This window comes from Equus asinus, chromosome 12 (assembly GCF_041296235.1).
Source record: "Equus asinus isolate D_3611 breed Donkey chromosome 12, EquAss-T2T_v2, whole genome shotgun sequence".
In the NCBI taxonomy this organism is placed as follows: Eukaryota; Metazoa; Chordata; class Mammalia; order Perissodactyla; family Equidae; genus Equus; species Equus asinus.
In genome coordinates this window covers 68,647,351-68,668,402 of record NC_091801.1, presented here as the reverse complement: position 1 = coordinate 68,668,402, position 21,052 = coordinate 68,647,351, and the positions used below count along the sequence as shown (strand labels likewise).

The window sequence follows — 21,052 nt, the reverse complement described above, 5'->3', positions numbered from 1 at the left end:
ACTTGATCAACACCACAGTTTATTTGTAAACATATTATATGTGCCAATAATCAAATTGACAACACTTTATACATTTTATTGTATAATATTAACATACCAGAAAACAATCCACTGTACTCAGTGACAGTTTTGGTACTTTAAAATCTTTAAATACAAACTGTATTTGAAACACTGAACATAAAAGAGAAACATGAATGGCAGAGAAAATTGAAAACATTAAGTAAAAGAAACCAAGATTCCTCCCCCCAAATACAAAATCATCTGATTACATATTTAAAAAGTATGAAAGAAATCAAGGAAATCAGATGATCAAATTTTTTTTAATGACATAAAGCTGCATTTCTTTAGACCCACTTGAGAAGTGAAATTGTACCATGCTAAATTCTGTGTCCTTTTTGATATTTTTTTCCCTTGGTTTCTAAAGAATGTTTGCTATGGTTTAAGTTACATTAAGGGGCTAAAAGAGAGGGGAGGTAGCACAAAGCCAAATGAAATTACTTGAAACATCAGCAAAAAATTGGATAAAAATTCTTTTATAAGCAAATCTTCTTTGGCAATTAATAAAATCTATGTTTTAAATTTACCTTTTTGTTGAACTGGATCAACACGTACAAGATTTAAGAGATGCATCTTTACATGAGTTAACGTATGAATGAAACAAAGCCAAATTCATAAAGCAAAGCACAAAAGCAGCTTTCACACTTTGTTAACAGCTCCGAAAACGCAGATTCTCCCTCCTTCAAAGTATGAGAGGTCTGCAGCTGGGAATCAGAATCTTTCCTCGTTCGCATGAGAAACCAGAGTTGACCACATGTTTTCTCAGTACTTTCCCTAAAACTCAGGATCATTATTAGGTTCTATTCCTTCCTCCATTATCTCTCAAAGGGAACACAGCAGCAAATCACTCCCAAATTTTAAGTTTTAAATTCACCAACAACTGGGCTCACCGCCAACAGCTACAAATATTTGATTCTTTATTAGTGTACATGTCATTACAGTAGGCTTAGATTGTTAAGACAGGAATAAATAAAATAACTACAGTTAATTCAAACAAAGCAAAGGAAAATGAGATTGAAGAGCCTTGATCAAAGGAAATCCTTACAACTTTCAGTTGAAAAACTGTAAAAGTTACATACATACCTAATAGCACTAGGAATGTACAATACCAATTATTGGAAAAATAAATGAGTGATTCACAGTCATAAGAAATTTAATATTAGCATATATATTTCCTTTTATAGACAAACACGTATAACACACACTTGGTTTCTACTTCATACAAGACAAAGTAGAAAACTAAACGTTACTGCATTTACCCCAAACACAGCACTGACTGTGCCACAGGCGACCTGCTCCAAAATATTCAATTCTATAGTATGGTACTGAATGCATGGTTATGTTAACAGTTTTAAGAAAGGCATATACTTCCAGAAGTATGTTAAATACACAAATATCAGTTCTATAAGTAACAAAAATTATCAGCAAAAATGTTCAGGTTATAATATTCCCAAATTTTCTAATGCTTTCTAAGTGTTTTAGATACATGTTCTCTGACCAGTTAGTTTGGTTATAGTTTTAAACTAGCAAACCATTATCCTACGAGAAGAGCTAAACTAACCTATAACACCTCACAAACTTTCAGAGAAAGGTAACTTGAAAATTCTAAAAATTCCAATTATTCTAATTAACATTTGAGATACTAAAATCATCAATGGCTCAAGAAACATTTTGAAATTACTCAATTTTTCTTTATCATTTCCTCCAAAACCATTCACATGAATTTGAGATCCAGATTGCCTAAGAATATGTCTTCAAAGTAGGTTTATGACTAAAGTGTTTTGATCAGAAGACACAGCCTTAATGCCTCTAATATGTAATTCTAACCTAAAAATCACAATCCTTGGTTTGAAAACATCAAATTCAATTTTGTAACAATTCATTGGTAAAGCTACTAAACAAAAAATAAATCGGGGTGAAAACGTGCAGCAGCCACAGCTACGAGAGTGGAAAATAAATTCTATTTTTCCATACAGACTCTATGAAAATATAAAGCCCAAAGTGAGTGACAACAGAAGTCCACATATAAACGTTGTTTAAAAATAGAATGTTTTCCAAAGCTTCTTATGAGATGTCAATGTATCGTCATAGTCTGAGTTAAGACATTATAAATCAAGGTTGTTATACGTAACTATAGCTTCAACAATGTTCAACTGATATACATAATTTACAGACATCCACAGGAATTTTTAATGCCCCATCATAGCATCTCTCAATACTGGATGTTTACTGTTTTATAGTTTTGCTACTTTAAGTATCAAGAAGCCTTTTCAGAGGAAGAGTTCCATCTCTTCCCATGATCCCCTAAAGAGTAGGTAACAAAATATAAAATTAAACAAGATTTATGTTTGATAAACTAACATATAAAATTACCATTGCAATATTCATAGTGACTGCTTATAAACATAACAGTCATCATAAAGCCTATAAAGTATACCCTCAGTTTTACAAAAGAAATGCAGATTGTCTCAAGGTAAAAAATACAGTGCAGGCTGCTAAAAAGCTCTTTGTTGCATTGGAGGTGCAATCATGAGGAAAACTTCAGAAAACATGACAAGTTTCCCAAACTCTGAACATCAGTGAAGCAGGAATTGCACTGCAGCAGCAGGATGCTTTTTAGTGGCTGGCACTATAAAGCTAACGTTAAGAAAGAAAAAAGGCAGGAAGTGTGAACAACAAATGGTGTAACCAAATTATTGCAAATGGAGATTAGCAGTGAGAAGCGCGGAAGGCGACCGTCCACTCCATTCTGATAAGACGCCATCTTTAAATATTAAGTTTTTGGCAGGAAGCGGGACCCCCATGTCGGCGTAAGACGACTGTGAAAGCAAACTTGAAAAACTGGCCTCTGCGTGAATATCCAGTGTTGAAGCACCTTCCTAAAAAATCAAGAAACGAGAAAAATTCTGTATTCAACACTTCACCAAACGACTTAACAGAGCTAATGAGAAACAGACCCACACTGAGCAACACTCACGGAACGCAGAGCACCACAGGAGATGCAAAGACCTACCTCACACACCCAAATAATTAATGACAGGTATTAACCGACGCAAAAATGACTCATACAAGTCGGACTATGAAACAGATAGAAATGACAGGCTAAGAGACTAGGGGATAAGAAAAGTTAATTTTTAGATAATCTCCAAAAACCCTCACAACAACAGGCACCATGCACTGCCAAGGCTCTCAGATCCACACATGCAGCACAGTCCTCTCCCCAGAACTCCAGGCTCAAACATCCACCCATCTGACGGCTGCTCTTGGGGTCTCTCCCTGCACTCCACACTCAGCACGTCCATAAGCGAACTCTCAGTGTCCCCCAGCTGCTCCCGTCCAGCCTTCCCTACTCCACGCCACACATCAAGCTAGTCAAGAAATATGAGGACCATTTGTGATTCCTCTTTTCCTCACCACACCCTCAATCTTTTCTTCATATTTAATTCATCACCAAGTTCTATCAATCTACCCCAACACCCAAATTACTTCACTTTAGTCATTCACCATAGTCTATGCCAGTGGTCTCCAAAGTGGGGTACTCACTCCAAAGTAGGGTACAGTACTGAGGGAATTTTAGAAATCCTATACCCACTTATTGCAGCCTTATAAAACCTCTATTTGGGGATATGTTTTATACTATATATAATTTATTGATATAGCAGCATATACGTGTAATAAACATACCGTTCTTATAGATGCATGCAATTTTTTTTTAATGAAAAAGGGTGCTCAGCTATCAACGTCTCTGACTTGGGCTATTATAATAGCCTCCAAACTGATCTTGCTTCTATGCTCGTCTCTCTTTAATCTGTTCTCTAAATAGTAACCAATCCTTTAAAACAATCAGAAGTAATGTCATTCCCTGTCTTTATAGCTTCTCTTTGCACTCAGCATAAAATACAAATTCTTCACTACCCTTTGATGTATATACACTTCAATAAGCCCTGCCCTCCTTTTCAGCCTCGCCTCTTGCCACTGCCCCTCTCAGGGGGCTTCAGCCACACCGGCCTTCTTCTGTTTCCTTGGACACCAAGTGCTCTCCTGACACGTACTAAGCTCTGCCTGGAATACTCTTTTCCATCCTTTAGGTTTCAGCTTATAGAGCATCTCTATCTATTTAAATTAGGTCCATCTTTGGATTTCATCAGGTTTGAAGGAGTTTGGTTCCTTCACAGCACTTACTGAAATCTCTAATTACTTACATAGTTTAATGTTCACTTGACAATCATCTCACACAGCACCATAAACTCCATTAGTGTCTTAGATATCATTTCCCCAGCACCCCATAAAGAGTTGGCATAGAGTACACTCAAGTATTGATTCAAAGAATGAATGAAACAAAACTCTAAAATATTGATTTCATAATGTTGGATTAGATATTTTGAATAGAAATATTTCATTCTAAAAGTTCATCTACAAATCAAGTCTAGAGTATCCTTTCCTTGCTTGGGGGGAAAACAAAATGTCCAGAGCAGTGGCTTTCACTACCACAACCGACACGCCCCTCTCAGCAATGGAGAAGCACTGCGGTTATTTTATTTATTTATTTTTTTGAGGAAGATTAGCCCTGAGCTAACTACTGCCAATCCTCCCCTTTTTGCTGAGGAAGACTGGCCCTGAGCTAACATCCGTGCCCATCTTCCTCCACTTTATATGTGGGACGCCTACCACAGCATGGCTTTTGCCAAGCGGGGCCATGTCCGCACCCGGGATCCGAACTGGTGAACCCCGGGCCGCCGAGAAGCGGAACGTGTGAACTTTGCTGCGCCACCGGGCCGGCCCCAACACTGCAGTTATTAATGGAAGTGTATCAGACCCAAGAATCAGCACCCAGCATGGTGCATGGCCCACAGCAGATGCTTAACACATCTCTGTTGAATGAAGCCCTGGCACAAAACAAAGAGTGCAAGCTCTAGACCCTGAAGACCCGGCTAGCGAAATCGTGTGCAATTAACTTCCTGCATCTCAACATCTTCATTTATAAATTAAAATGAATGCTTATTTCATGTCTTACTGCTGTGGAGACTCAGAACAAACATGGACGCATTCTACATACTATAAGCTCTAGACAAACACCACTGGATATTGTGGGCTTTGTTACCTGGAATGAGTGAACAAAGTTAAGGACTTGTAGAGAGAGTTTTCTACTGGAATGTAAGAGGTTTTGAAGGCTGAAAAAAAGAGAGGAAAAGTTTAAAACAAACATATAGACAAGAACTAATATTTTACAGAAGTTTAATTTTAGCAATTTAAATGAATTTACATATGTATATATACCCTGATTAATCACAAAAAAATTTTTAAACAATTTCAGTGTTCTCATCAATGAAATTTCCGCCTGTTTTAGTAATACAGGCTAACAGTGCACAAAAAGACCATTTTGAAATAAAATATCACATATAACCAAAATCAAAAAGTTACCGTTTAAAAAAAGTTTAAACTATTAGCAAATATAAATGTTAAGTGAAAGAAAACTTGTAAAATGAAAATGTGGGCACTTTGAGGGATGGCAATTATAATACAAACTTCAAATACCCAAATTAAGTTTAAAATACATCCTGATAAAAAGTCTGAAAGATTTAACATTCATCAACCCACCTAAATTAAATATTTTTGAAATAGTAAATTGGTAACAATTATAGCAGCAATCTTTAAAGTGTATGTAGTATTTTTACTTTTTATTAAGGTTTGTTATTTTATTTTCAGAGGATAGTTGTTAAAATTATTTGTCAATTAAGGACTTTTAATCTCCTGATATACGTTACATTAAGCCAATTAAATGAATTACTTATTATTCAACTTTGTTTTTCTAAAGTCAAGAAGACCTGAGAATATTCTCTCTCCAAGGCAGCCACCATGACAATCACATTCAATGATAGTCTTTTCTGCTAACCAAGAGTCTCAGAACCTTTACAACCCTGCCATTTATCAGCTGCCCTCAATGGATCAGAGTTGGCATATGAGATGAAACCTACACATCATCTCTGATATGTAATACATGCTCATTTTAGGAAACGTGGAAATTGAAGAAAATTTAGAAAGTCAGCCATAATTCTACCACAGAGATAATCACTATTAACATAACATAATTCAGCATGTTAAGATAAGTACACAGGAGAAATTTTCTATAGACATTTACATATTAAAAGCGAGGTTCATATTCTCATAAGCATGCCCATTTTACCATACCCTCACCAAATCTGGGTAACTAAGTAAATAAAATTATGATTAACCAAAATGTGCCCCAAATATCTGCATGTGCCTAATTTCTGAGGAACTAAAGTTTAATTCTGAAAAATATAGCAAAACCCTTAAACTAGCAATCATCACTCAATCAACTAATATACGCAAGGCAATTACCATGTTCATGTGTGGAATAAAAGAAAGTAAGATATAGCAACTATTACTGAGAGCTTAAAAATCTCACAGATGAAAAGATAACAATGAATATAAACCCTTACCTCTCTTTTCTGCAAAGACCATGTGTAGCAATTTTTCTACAAACTTTCCGGTTTAATTCAGAACTAAACAGTGGAATTCCAAAGCACAGCTCAAGAGGAACCCAATCTGCTTCTGTTGTGGCAACTACAAAAGGATATACAGAGTCATTAAGTACATATATTCATATATATTACGACTGACCAGAGTTTCTTAACTGTGGTCCAGATAATCTCACAGTTTCCTCCCAGCCCCACTGACATCCATCAAGGGGTTAGCAGGGGAGAGGCCTCAGAGGGGGTCAGTGAATCTCTGAAACAGGAAAGACTGTTTTCTGAGTACGTACACGCTTCTGGGGAGAAGGTACATAGCTGTCATCAGATGCTCAAAGTGGTCTCTTACCCAAAAAAAGGTATTGCAAGACAGCTATAAGATTAGAGAATTATGTAGCCAAAATATTTAACACAGGAAACCTGAAACTTGTCACTATTCTCAGGTAATATTTTTATAATACTTTAATTATTATTCTAAATATATAAAAATGTTCCCTAGAAAATACTTATTAAAAGGCCCATTATGGACAAGAGTAGACAAATGACCGAACAAAAGAATTAAAACTCAAAAATTAGTCTAAGGTTGCAAATAATTTCTAAAACTTGACCAGAGTTTTGCTTTGTTGCTGAATCTATAGTTGCTTCTTCAATGACCATTTCAAATGACTCTGTACTCCCATTCACATCCGAGCCAGAGGCCAAATCAGGTTCTCCTGATAATTAAAGGACAGACACAGTATTAGAATTGTAGCAGTTGGCATAAGTTGTCAATAAATCAGCCCTAACATAAAAGACGTCAGGCAACAGAAATGACACTGGAAAACAATGACTAGTCTTTAGCCTAAAGCAGTGGTTTTCAACTGGGGGGCAATTTTGTCCCCCAAGGGACACTGGCAATGTTTGGAGACATGTTCGGATGTCATGAACGGGGAGAGGGGTGCTACTGGTATCTAGGGATGCTGAACACCCTACAATACATAGGGCAGCCCCCACACCAAAAGAATTATTCAGCTCAGAAGATAAACAGTGCTGAGGTTGTGAAACCCTGGCCTAAAGAAACAAGGATTCAAAGGCAGAACACAAGTTTAGACTTTCACTAAGATGATTACTCAAGTCATTTCTACCCCCATGGAAATATGCAGTCTGATTACGTCATTCCTCTTCATAATTCGTTTGACTCCCTGTATCTTTCAGCATATAAGATCCTCCAAGATCTGCTGGATCTACCAACTTCACTATTCTCATCTACTACTGCTCAACAAATCCTTTCTTGGGGCCAAGATGAGCTACTCTATTGCCTGATTCCCTCTGCCAGAAAGGCTGCTACCCTCCAAATAAACAACAATCATCTCTGTGTAGTTAACTCCTCATTTTTCAAAATTCAGTTCAAACTTTACCTTCTCTAAGAGGCCTTCTCTGATAGCTCAACTGGGCTGAGATATGCCTTCTCTCTCCTACTGCATGCAGTCTTTTAACACTACACAGTAGGCTGATTTACTTGCTTGTCTCTTGTTGTAGGGTTTTATTCCTCAGGTCTTACTAATTTAAGTATCTCCAGCACCTCAGCAGGTATTCCATAAATGTTTGTGGAAGGAATGAAATAAAACATGACAGCTGTAGCAGACATGCATGGAAATGACTGCCTAACCTATACTCCTCTCCTCTGGAAAAGGTCCGTGATACCTGGCAGTCACTGTTGAAAGCTACCCCACTCCCTGGCCAAAGGCAAATGGACCAGGAGTGGATACCTAACCCAAAGGGAGCCAATCCAACCCACTGGATGGCCAGTGATCAATCACAGTGTCTCAGGACTTCAAACGAAGAGGCAGAAGGAACATATCAAGCAATGACAGACACTTGAATTGAAAGGTTTCCTAGAGTCACAGACCAGAGCTGGCACCATGGCAACCAAAGCTACACACAAGCCAAAACTGCCAGAGCAGAAACAATCTGTAAGCATGAGAAGGTGATTTGAAAATGAATTTTTTAATTAAAAAGAATGAAAAAGGTACGTAAAGAAAATCAGCTGTTGTCAATAAGCAAGATAGGGTGGAGACAGAAGAAGAATGAGGCCAGGAAGGCTAGGCAGGAAATGGTTGTAATAATACACCTTCAAAGTATCAAGACTCAGACTAGAAGGGCAGTTCTAGGGAATTAAAAAAGAAGAGAGAAGGGAAGAAATGGATACGAGAGGCATTTCTAAAGTCTAATTCACAGAACTTGGAAACTAACTGGACAGAGTGGAAAAGGAGGAGGACGAGACAAAGATACAATTTTCGGCCTGCGCAACTGAGACAACGGGGCCTTTGACAGAAAAAGGAAGTCTGAAAGAGAAAAACTGTTCATTCTATTTTAGAAACATTTTTACAAAGAATCTAAAGTTTTGAAACCATCACCCCACAAAGGGTGATTTTTGAATTAAAGCCTATAAATATAGACACGACAGGAAAGGGCTAAAACCAATAACCGTTCTGTATTCCAGTCCCAGGTCACTTCTTTAGTCATGCACTTGGTATTTTCTCCACTTGAACAACTGCTATTTGTCCAACTCATGTCACAGAATATTTTCTCATCCTCCAGTGGAAAAAACATTAAAGTATTAAATAATTCGACATCTTCACAAAGGTCTCTTTGCTTTTTAAATGTTAAGATTGTGATACACTCGATACTTTAATTATTATTCTAAATATATAAAAATGTTCCCTAGAAAATACTTATTAAAAGGCCCATTATGGACAAGAGCAGACAAATGACCGATTAATTAAAAGAACCCAACTATCGGCTAACCTCTCTCATCGGAAGCATCGCTGAGTTTTCTGTTTGCAAGCTGGCTAGAAGCATTCAGCATGGTGACATATCCACAAAAATGCTGCAAGTCCACTTTGTTCCTTAATATTTGCAGCGCCTGATGAACACCCATATTGACACGAGTAAACTCTAAGAAGAAAGAGTTGACATCACATTATGAGTAAAAAGTTCTATAAAATAACACAACACCAAAAGCTTAAATATCCTTTTCTTTTATTAAACAATTCTTAGAACTACTTTTATACTTTAATCTATCAAGACTGATTCCAGTGAAGAAAGATCTGTGAATGTAAAAGGATGGAGTACACTGTAACATATTTACAGCCTTCAGGAGGCATCTGCTTATCAGAACAAATTACCTGCTAAATAAGCAAACAGAGCCAGTCAGTGGCAAATTCTCTAGACTTCTCTTTGTGGTTCTCTTCTGCCTCAAATGCTTAGTTGGTGGGTTTCTACCAGGAAATGTACTAAATACACAGTAAAGTTTTTAAAAATTTAAGAAAAGTAAAATTATTCTTATTAAAACTAAAGCTAACAATGTACTTGAAAATATATCCCTAATAAACTATTTAAACATTAGCTCAAGTTCTCATAAATATGTGATCTTATAAAAGAGAAAGATGCTCTATACACAAATACGAAGACTCCTCTTCTTCATAATTCACACAATCATCTCCCAAGGCAGGAGATCTATCAATCTGTTCTTGAGATTTTATAAATTTTAAGATCCTGTTGTCACTATCCTATATCTTCAGGTGAACATTTTTTCCATAGAATGTATAGAGTATGAGAGGATGAAACAGCAAAGTTTAGTTGCAAAGAAGTACTTATTTCTGAATAGAGGCTGTTTTTCAGAAGAGAAAACTCTCTTCTCCAAATTTTGTACACATTTATTCACAATAGTCAAAAGAGCACTTAATTTCAAACGAGGCTTTTGCAGTCTAGCCATGTGAAAAGGAGAAAGATATTTATAAAAATTTTCCTTTTTATAAAAGGAAGAGGGAAAGGGAGAGGGGGGAGGGGACAGTATTGACTAACGCTTTGGAAGAACAGTAAGCTCTTCTATGAATTAACCTAAGTTAAATTACTTGAACCATTCACTGCTCTCTCTAAAAACCCAAGCAACATGGCTCTAAGAACCAGAAAAATAGATTACACAACAGCAGGTGGCATGGAGCGGGAAGCGCAAGTAGTACATAAATAGATGTAAGTTTTAATTGCACAGTCTTTTCCTTTTGATTACATACACCTTCTTAATATTCAACAGAGAAAAGGTATCTTCTATATTAGACAAAAGGAAGAATGAATTGGCTTTTATAGAAATTCTTTGAGCATCTTTCATCAACTGTACACGGCTCACATCAAATTCTAGAAAGACAGAACATTAAACAGGGCGTTCCCCCTTGATTCTAACTAGCTTAATTTAGCTTAAACTCTGCAATCCACTCAAATCCTCTCTAATAGCAAAAATAAAATTTAACAGCAAAAACAAATGCTCAAACAGGAAATACATGTAAGTGCTCTGTAACTGTAAAGTAATACAATGCTCATTCACATCCCTTTCTAAATTACCTAAAAAAGCTCCTGAAAAAAACAGTATGTAACATTGGGAAAAAAATCAACTTTCTAAGAATAAAATCTTCCTTGTGACTTGCCTTCTGCTCCAACCTCCAAATAAATCAACAGTAAAAGGAAACTAAAAGGCTAAACATATAGAGACCCAGTCTTCCATCTAGGCAGATAGCTACTTATCCTCTTCATCTCCCAGGCAGACTAGTATTTCTTCAAACATCCTAAATGAGTCTTATTCTATCTGCTCTGTATGGGAAAAGGCACAATAGGTAACTACCTTTTGCCAAAACTCTTTAAAAGCAGAATGGTAAGACCCTAGAACTTAAAAATTTTAGAATTCACTTCCTGCTATGTTTCCACCAAATTGTTGACAAAGATTAAGATAGGGAGGTCGAAAGGATACAATTCAAAAGTAAGGTACCTCCTTGTAGTTCTGTTTCATCAAATGGGAATGGTATGTGGACAGTTTCTCCTATCCCATGCAAACCATGGCCCTAAACAGGAAGAAACACAAGTTGAAAGGTATATGAAAAACCTGTATTTCCAGTAACAGATACTCAAACAATAAATATTGTGCCATGTGATGGTATATTCTACATTAATACTCCATCAAAATGCTTTCAACAATTCTCTAGTTTTCTCCAGCAAGCAAAGACAATCTTAAGTGCATACTAACCTATAAGGCAATGTGTTTCAAACTGAGTGCATGAACTAACGAAAAGAAAGGAGTCTGATTTAACAGGTAACTCAGGTGTTAGCCATGCGAAGACTGAATGAGATCAAGTGCACTCGCCCAAGGGTTGGCTGTAGTTCATCACCCAGCATACCATGGACTAGGAGCGCAAGACTCAAAGACCTGCACTGGAGGACATAGATGCAAAATTACCTGCTCTAACATTATCATTATGTGTAACTGGAAACAACCAGAATGTCCATCAGCAGGGGACTGGTTAAATAAATTAAGCTGCGCACTGTGAATGCAGCTGCAAAAAAGGAAGAGGAAGTTCTCTACAAACTGAAATGGAAAGACCTCCAACTGCTAAGCGGAAAAAGCCTCGGCATATCAGTGTGTGACTGCTTGTATATGGATAAGCAAACTCTAGAAAGCACAGGAGAAACTAAAAAATGTGGTTATCTGACATGCAGGAAAGACGGGGAGTGGGAGCTGGGTAGACAGTGTGGGAAGGGCATGATACTTTTCTCTGTGCATCTTCGAAGTGTTTTATTTCAAATCACGTGAATGTACTATCAATTTAAAAATTAAATTAAAAAAAAAATCTACGAGGCTAACCACCCCACAAGAATGTTACAAATAATTTAGTTTGATCCACCACAATTAACGTCATTCATCCCAATTTTGTTAAAGATTTTTGTATTTAAAGCCCTAAATCTTTTGGTTTTACAGGTGTGTAAGAATAATAAGCATGAACAATTTAATCTTATGTTCATATGCGTTTAGTATCATTATAATAGAAAATTTAAATTAACACTGGGGATCTACACATTTTTTTCCCCTTTAAAAGAGACATTATTCAAATTCAAGATACTGTGACATAAAAGAAAAAAATAATTTCAGAGAAAAATTACACTCATTTAGTTGGTTCATATGACAACTTGAATATGTTTCTGACAGCTCACTTCTATTCCATTGATACGTTTATGATTTAAACGCTAAACAAGATAGTTATAATAAAAGCATGATTTTAATCAAAATCTTGTTTTAAGTTCCAACAAAGTGAATTTTTCCCATAAAATATAATAAAGGAGGCATTTTTTTTAAGCAAAAGTAAAACTCCTTAACAAACACTTAAAGACTCCTTTCACTCTATTACCACCACTGCCGCACAGCTAGGATTTTTTGAGATCTTCCTATGTGCTAAACACAGAACTATGCATTTCACGTGGATTATCTTCTCAGTCATTCTTTTCAACAACTTTATAAAGATAGAAAATTTTATTACCTCCAGTTTTCAGGAGAAGTCCCTGAAGTTGAAGGAGGATATATGACTTGCCCAAGATTACTACAAGCGGTGGGATCAAGATCTGAATTTAAGCAGTCTGATTTCAGCCGATGTCTGACCCACTCTATTACGCTCTCTCCCACCACCACCCCTACTGCACATTTTCCTCTTTAATGCATCCTCTCTCATGGTTTCAACTACCATCTCTGTGCTGACGCTGACACACAAGTCAATCTCTCCTGTTCAATCTCTCATTTGAATTTCAGAATATTTTCAATTACCTACTAGATATCTCCTCCACCCAAATGTCCCACAGGTACCTTATCCTCAACAAGCCCAAAACACAACACATCATCTGCCCCCATAAACTGGCTCTTCCTCCTGTATTCTCTCACGTAGTGATATCACCATTCTTCCACCTTCACAAGCCAAACGCCCCAGGAACCATTCTCTTCCTCTTCTCACAGCTTTCTCAGACATGGGATCGATTCTATTAATTTTATACTTGTAATAATTCTTAAGTCTGTTTCTTCCTTTCAGTTCTTATGACCATTCCCTGATCTGGGCTGTCTTCATCTCTTATCCTGACTCCTACACTGAATCCTAATTGTTCTTCTTGCTTCAGGTATCTCTCCCCACCTAACCATTCTCAACAGTCTCCAGGTTGATCTTCCAAAAACACAACTGACCATGTTAATCCCCTGCTCAGCACCCTTTACTGGGTGCCATCCATCTCTAGGGAGAAGTCTAAGCACTACAGCAGGACAGTTAAGGAAGACCACACGCCAAGGACTGCCTATTTCTTCAGACTCATCTCCAACCACCATCCCATCACAGTGCAACTCACCCCTCAAAAACACCTAGCAGCTTACAGGCCCAGCATGTGCTCCCACTTCACATTCCTATTCATTATTCAACACTCACTCAATGAGCAGCTACTATGAGCCAGGCTCTGTTTTAGGCACCAGGGAAATAGCCACAAAGAAAGAGAAAAAAATCTCTGCCAAGAGAGTTATTCATGCTGACCTCTCTCCTGGCCTTGCTCTCTTCTAAATCATCCTTTTATACTCAGCCTGGGTCTCATCTTCTCTAAGGAGCTTCCCTGAAGCCCTTCTCCTTGCCCCAAGGCTGGACTTGGTACTTCTCCTTAATGCTTCCACTGTTTAATTCTATTCAACACTCAGCAAAAAGCTGAAACTAACTGCTCATGCAACTTTTCCCACCAGACTTAAGTTCCTTGAAGACAGGGATCATGTCTTATTTATATAAGCACGCTAATTAGCACAAAATATGGCACATACAATTGAGAGTTGAATGAAATTAATGAAATCTTTACTGAGAACCTATTATGTACCAGAAAGTGCGCAGCACACTTCACACACGCCTTATCATTTCATTCTCTCAACAATCCTATGACTATAAACGGCTTACCTCACCATTAGCTGTTACTATTATTTTGTTGTTGTTGTTATACAATAGATATTACCATCTCCATCTTACACATGGAAAACTAAGTATAAGAGAAGTACCTTCAAAATGTCACACACCACTTCACACTCGCTGGGGTGGTTATAATAAAAAGAGATAATAGTAAGTGCTGGAGGGAACATAAAATGGTACAGCAATTTGGGAAAACAGTCTGGCAGTTCCTTCAAGAATTTAAACATAGAGTTGCCTCATGACCCAGCATTTGCTGGTCCTAGACATATACCCAAAAGAAATGAAAAGATGTCCACACAAAAACCTGTACATGAACACTTCTCACAGTGATTATTACTATTTACAACAGCTGAAAAGTGGAAGCAACCCACATGTCCATCAACCCATGAATGGATAAACAAAATGTGGTATATCCACGAGGGAATATTATGTGGCCATAAAAAGGAACGCAGAACTGATACATGCTACATGATGAACCTTGAAAACATTCTGCTAAGTGAAAGAAGCCAGTGACAAAAAGACCACATACATGATTCCGTGTATATGAAACGCCCAGAACAGGCATTCTAGAGAGACAGCAAGCACACTAGTGTTGCTGGGCTGGGGAGAGGCGGGGAATAGTAGAATAGAGGAGTTAGAACGAAAGATACAGGAAAACATTGTAAAACTGAGTGTGGTGATGGCTGTAGATATCTATGAATACACTAAAAACCAGTGAACTATACAATTTAAACTGGTGAACTGTATGGTATGTGAATTATATCTCAAGAAAGCTACTACTAAAAATAAAATAGGGCCACCTAGGAAGCAGGCTGGAATTCAAGCTGGGTCTACCTTCCAAGTCCATGTTGTTTCTACTACTCCCACAGTGCCAGGCAAAGGCCAGGACTAAACCCAGATCTCTGATTCCTTACGTTTCAGCTTTACAAATTTCAAATTACAGACATCTGATTGCAACTCAGCAGAAAGTTAGACAAATTATTATCTTTAAAAATCTAAAACTGATTGTTTCAAAGAAGGTACTTACCTGAATTAAAACCGCCGAATGCGTTAAAGCATCATTCAACATCGTGAGCACATTTGACGTAGGAACTACCCCAGGATCATGACCCCAAGATGTTATTAATAACCGATCATAACCCTATGAGAAAGAAATGAATATAAGACAACACAGCATTTAGAAATAAGAAACAAATTAAGAAGGTTATCTATAATACTGCTTACCAATTTCTACCCTCCTCAAAAATAATTTAAGAAAACGAAAAGCCCTTGCACAACATACCTGGAAAATATCTGGCAGTTTTCGAAGCCTTGTACCTTTGGACAGTAAAAGAGATGGTGGTCCTTGCCTGGTGACGTGGTAAATGTACAGTTTAAACCAGACAGAACTGACTTCCGGGATAGCTGGTCCAATATGCTATAATCATAAAACAGGTAAGATAAGGTTGCTAACACTTATCTAAAGAAGCCAAATTTCACAAGTGACCAAGTATAGTCTTATAAACAGCTAATGCTTCATATAAATGTTAACTGCTATTATCCTTACAAAAATAAATTTTAAACGCTCCATTCAAACAGTTTCAGTTTTACACTGGAATTGAGAAAGCACGTCTTACCACTGCAATTAAGAGCATGGACTCTGGAGAAGATTACTGAGAGGTGAATCTTGGCTTTACCCCCTCAGCCACATCACCTTAAGGTTACTTCAGCTCTCTTGTGCCTCATTTTGCTCATTTGTAATATGACAACAAAATACTTACCTCAGGAGGATATTTTTAAGGTTGTTCAAAAGGTTAAACACAGCACCTGGTATATTGAGCTCTATATCAAAGTGTTAGCTATTATCCTCATTAATCATATGCCATTTTTCACAAAAGGGACTATCCAACCTTCCATCCATCTCACCATTCATTTAGACAGTTCAAGGATTCCTACTATGCCTAGAGGTTGTGTTAAAGAGGAAGGGGGGCGGGGCACAAAGAATTATAAGGAAAAAGTTGGTAAGTGCAAATCCTGTCCAGTCCTGTTGAACAGAGGACGAAATCGGGTGAGGAGGGTACGCTCACTGAGGCAGCAAGGTCAGCACAGGCAATAGAATCAACCTTGCACAAGAATCTCTTCCTCTCTTCTACACCACTAAACCTTGCACATCTAGGAAACCTGGCAGGACGCAGCACTGAAGAACAGTTAACACAATCCCCACTCTTTGAAAATCGTGGAGGCCATAGCATCCTTGCTAAGTATCCAAATAAATGCAACTGGTTTAGCTTTAAAAAGTAAAAGACCAGAAGTCATTCTCACAAGTAAATTTTAAAGATAACAAGAGTTCTAGCTTTCAAGCATAATCTTTTCAGCTTATTTAGCATCATGGCTCCACTTCTAAAGCATTTCATTTTTCCTAATTAAATTTATCTTATCCCTGAAGGCGATCCAGGCTTCCTTCTTAGAGCACCCAAGGACGTTCTCTTTAATACCCTGTATTCATGAGGAAAATTTTAATCTAATATGTCACAAGTCACTAGATGATATAGAAATTAAATATACCAATTATATCTCACAGATCGAACATCTTACAACAGCATAAAATACAAAACCGCTTTCTGAGTCGATGATTTTAATATTTGGTATCTGCAAATGAGCATTAACACAATTACACTGCTAGAGCTCTTCTTCCAGTTGCCAAGAGAGGGATGAATGGCAACATGGGCGATCTTCGAGCGGGTCCTTACCTGAGGGGCGCAGCTGCTGACGGGCCGGATTTCGTTGGTGAGAGGAGCCATGGAAACGAGCAGTGTGTAATTTTTGTTTAGAACTCTGCTGCAAGTTGCAGGGTCCAGACCAAGAAGGCTTTCACAGCGTAAGAGATCCAGAGGAAAACCTGAATTATGATCAACCATACACACAGAATGAAAGACTGACAACATGAAATAAAATGTCTAAGATGAGATAATGACAACTGCCTTGAGATTTAAAACATTTTTGTAAGGTAGAATATCTCTACTAAAAAGTGCCAAATTTCCTAGGAGACCACTAAGACACTTTAAGATTTAATGCTAGAAGTCTTTACTCTCCGGTCCAGAAAGAGAACTGTCTCCTAGGGCTTCTTCAGGCTACCTTTTTCTCTAGGAACATGGCGCTGCTTTACCTTCCTCCCTTCTCCATCCCCAGCCACAACATGGCAGTGGCACATTAAGTGCCTCGGGAAAGCTGTGTCCTTCCCTCCCCTAATTTCCAATCTCTACAAAGAACGTCACGGTCCAGTTCTGAAGTTACCACAGGGGCATTCCTCACTTAGAAATACGTGCCACAGACTGGTGGTCCATCAAGCATGAACTCACTCAGCATGCAACAGATTTTAAGTGTTCCCATTCTTAATCCTTTTGAAAATACCATTCCTATTGCTGTCTAAAAAGAGATATTTGAAACTTCAGAAGATCAAGTTAGCCCTTCTCTCCCTCTAAGCAAGAATGAATCTAAAAACACATATGGCCTGCTGAAACGGCCTAGAAGCACTGAACACAACTGACACCAGGATCTTGGTCTTTAGTGCTTTTCACCAGTAAAACAAACCAGGCTCCTAGGAGAAAAGACTGACTCCAGAGCTGGAGCAGAAGTAGAAGATAATATAAAATGAGATGTGTTGTGAAGAGAAGAGATGAGATGAGATTAGTTTTGCCAGAAAGTAAGGAATTACTCCTCAAAATAAATTTTTTTTAAAAGATGAAGGTACGGCACCAGGGGAGAGGAGCCCATTGACAAAATCTAAGACAATCGTAGCACAGAGATAATTAAGAGACAGTGATGACTAATTATCAACCACTGAGAAAAGAGAAATTTGTAAGTCTATACTGAGAATATTAAAGAAAGCCTAGTCCCAACTGTCAAATGAGGAAGAAGTGCTGGAGTCGGAAAAAAATGATCAATTTGCAACGACCAGAGTAAAGAATGGCTCATGCAAGAATCGTCAATGGATGCTAAATCTAGGAGAAAACACTGATGAGAAGTAGGATATTTGCAGGGTCTTAGAATGTCTCCCCACAGATCGCTTATTCGTTGAGGGGGGAAAATAGTTTATGTATACAGTGGAGAAATAAGGAAACACAATAACTGGTGACCAAAATTAACATCACAAGGAGAGAAGCTTAATCGAAGTTTAGTTAACAAGCATTTTGTTCTGCTTGATCAGTGGGGACAAGCAGTTCAGCTAACTGCTTATGAGGCAAAGGGAAGTGGGAGAGTCTGTGTCTGGCCTCTCAAAGGTAAATAAGGGGGCACCCATGAACCCTAAGTTACATGGGGAAAGGGTGGGTCCTTGCAGTGAGCCCTTTTCCAAAACACACAAGAGTGAGGATATTTCTTAACCTTCAGGTAAAACTCAACATTGTCAATGTCAGGTAGAGAAAACGTTTAATGAATACTAAGATAAGGAAGGAGGGAACCCTAAAGGGTTGATGGTGGTTAGAACAAGATTTTTACAACGGTGATTGCTTTTCTACAAATGTGATTTGATTTATCAACATTTCCACAGTACTGACTGCCAAATTACAAACAGCAGCTTTTATGTCTGACTTGTACTGATCCTAGCAGAAAGATGTCTTTTTAAAGACAAATATCTGAAAAAAATCACGCTTCTAAAATGAAAAAAAATTAGACGACGCATTGTTTTTATTGTTTAAGCAGGGCCTCACGCTGTCTGAAACCAAGAGATTCCTAAGAAGCTAGTCCTTCTCACCTATCTCAGAGGTTTGCTTCCAAGACAGTATCACAAAGCTTTTGCTATACAGTGAATACCAAGCACTACATGGACACTCAAACTACAAATTAGTGACCTAAAAAGAAAATTGTTTCTACTCAAAAAAGATGCTTAAAACACCAATACTACAGATTTCCTTTTTTTAAAAAGAGTAAAATTAAGTCATCACGTCCAGCACCTACAGAAAGCAACCTTACTCCACATGGAGAGTATAAGCCCTAATGCCCTGAGTGATTCTTTGTATGGAACAAATGGACCTTCTTTTCTGTGCATCTAGAATGGCACCAGCCATGCACCCTTATTAGAAAAATTGAGAAACAGTCACTTTTATTCCTGTGTTCTGTGGTTCCAATGAAGAGCCTCAGTCAAGAAGCGCTGGTTAAAAGAATGAAATGTCAGAAATAACCGCAGATCTGGTCTCACGGGGAGGAAGGAGTTAATCACAATTTAACGTTGGAGCCATGTCAATTATTTCAAGCAATTAAAGATCCAACTGGTGACAGAACAGCCAACTATTAAACCTACCTTAAAGGCTGGAATTATACTTAACTGCTTTCATACAGAATAGATTTAGGTTTACCATTTAACTTACTCAGTGGTACACAGACTATTCATGGTGAAAAACAAAGTTTAGTCCAGACTGCTAAGCAACAGATTGTTTATGAATAAATCAACAAGGAGCTTAGTGTTCAAGAGAAAATAATACAAGGGACAGAGCAAAGGGAAACATTTGAGAGATATGGATTCAAGTCCCAGCTCTTCCACTGACTAGTCCTATGGGCTTTAATGACTAGATGGGCAGGGGATTAAACCAAGCTAAGCTTCCACTCCTTCATCTACAAAGTGAGTTACACTTGACTCGTCACTAGCACTCTCTAACACTCTCAGATTCTGCGATGGGCAGGAAAGGACGATATACTTTAAGACAGCTATAATACGGTATTTCAAATATTCTAACCCATTATCTCTATAAGTCACTAAAAAGTCCCCAAGATTCCAGGATTTTTACATTCAAACACATCTTCAAGACTGTGCCACTCACACTATCAGATCACAAGATCTAATATTTGGTAGTCAAAAAATGGTTACTATCAACAAATGCTTATTAATAAGTGCTTTAGACTCTTGCTATTTGGTAATTTAATACTCTGTTCTAACTATTTATGACTAATCCAAAGAGCCCAGCATAAAGTCACTCATAATTCTGCTAATGCTTAATTCTGAAGCAACCGCGCTGAGGTTGCAGGAGTGGGAGTAGATACGGAGTGTGTCTAGCCTGACTCAGCTAAACTACTCAGCATCTTTGTTCCCACCTATGCAACAACACTCGTGACGTGACAATGGATTCCACCCTTAATTTGCTTTGTCCTTAATTTCTTTAATTGTGCTAAAAAGAAAGCCAGATGCTAGTGAAAGAAATGGAATGAAGACGGATATGACTACGAAACTGATGGGTTTGGGCCAGAAAACAGAACTTTTAGATAAATGAAAGAATGAGTGAAATTAAATGTTATGGTAGTGCTCTTTAAGAATGCAGGAAGTCCCAAGATGCAACTCTTGTGAATGCCCGAGGACTTGAGCGAGATACTCTTACACTGGTGCCCAGGCCGTTGCACCTTTGTAAAAACACAGATTCCTGGGTGCCATTCCCCGACTCAGGACCTAATGAATCAGAGATTCTGATGCCGCCAGTTTCACTAAAGTTTGGGACGCCCCGTCTATCACAAAAGCTGAGAGTGCACACTAGGTCAGCAGCCACATTAGAGTTCACTGATAGATTAAAATTGCTACTATTTCTTTCTTTTAAAAAGAGGTTATTTGTTCCCTTTTTTATTTTTTAAAGTAAAACACTTTAGTAAATATTACAGCAACATTTGAATGGGAAGCGCTTATTTATTATTTTTATACAATGGAATCTTTCATTCTTGAAATTTTATGCTTCCTAAATTAACTACATTTTGGCATTTGTT

The 21,052-nt window shown here is 37.7% G+C and overlaps 1 protein-coding gene across 2 annotated transcripts in view; it reads right to left on the bottom strand.

Annotated features, from left to right (window-relative positions):
* FAM91A1 (family with sequence similarity 91 member A1) overlaps positions 1 to 21,052 on the bottom strand; it is a 44,293-nt gene continuing 23,241 nt past the window's right edge. For both annotated transcript variants that reach the window (XM_044743762.2, XM_044743763.2), the window contains 9 exons: positions 17,059 to 17,207; positions 15,612 to 15,746; positions 15,357 to 15,470; positions 11,350 to 11,422; positions 9,336 to 9,485; positions 7,157 to 7,261; positions 6,519 to 6,642; positions 5,159 to 5,228; positions 1 to 2,936 (listed from right to left, as the gene is read on the bottom strand). In XM_044743762.2, the coding sequence (XP_044599697.2) occupies positions 2,751 to 2,936; positions 5,159 to 5,228; positions 6,519 to 6,642; positions 7,157 to 7,261; positions 9,336 to 9,485; positions 11,350 to 11,422; positions 15,357 to 15,470; positions 15,612 to 15,746; positions 17,059 to 17,207 (1,106 nt within the window). In that variant the 3' untranslated portion in view covers positions 1 to 2,750. The remainder of the gene's footprint in view (positions 2,937 to 5,158; positions 5,229 to 6,518; positions 6,643 to 7,156; positions 7,262 to 9,335; positions 9,486 to 11,349; positions 11,423 to 15,356; positions 15,471 to 15,611; positions 15,747 to 17,058; positions 17,208 to 21,052) is intronic.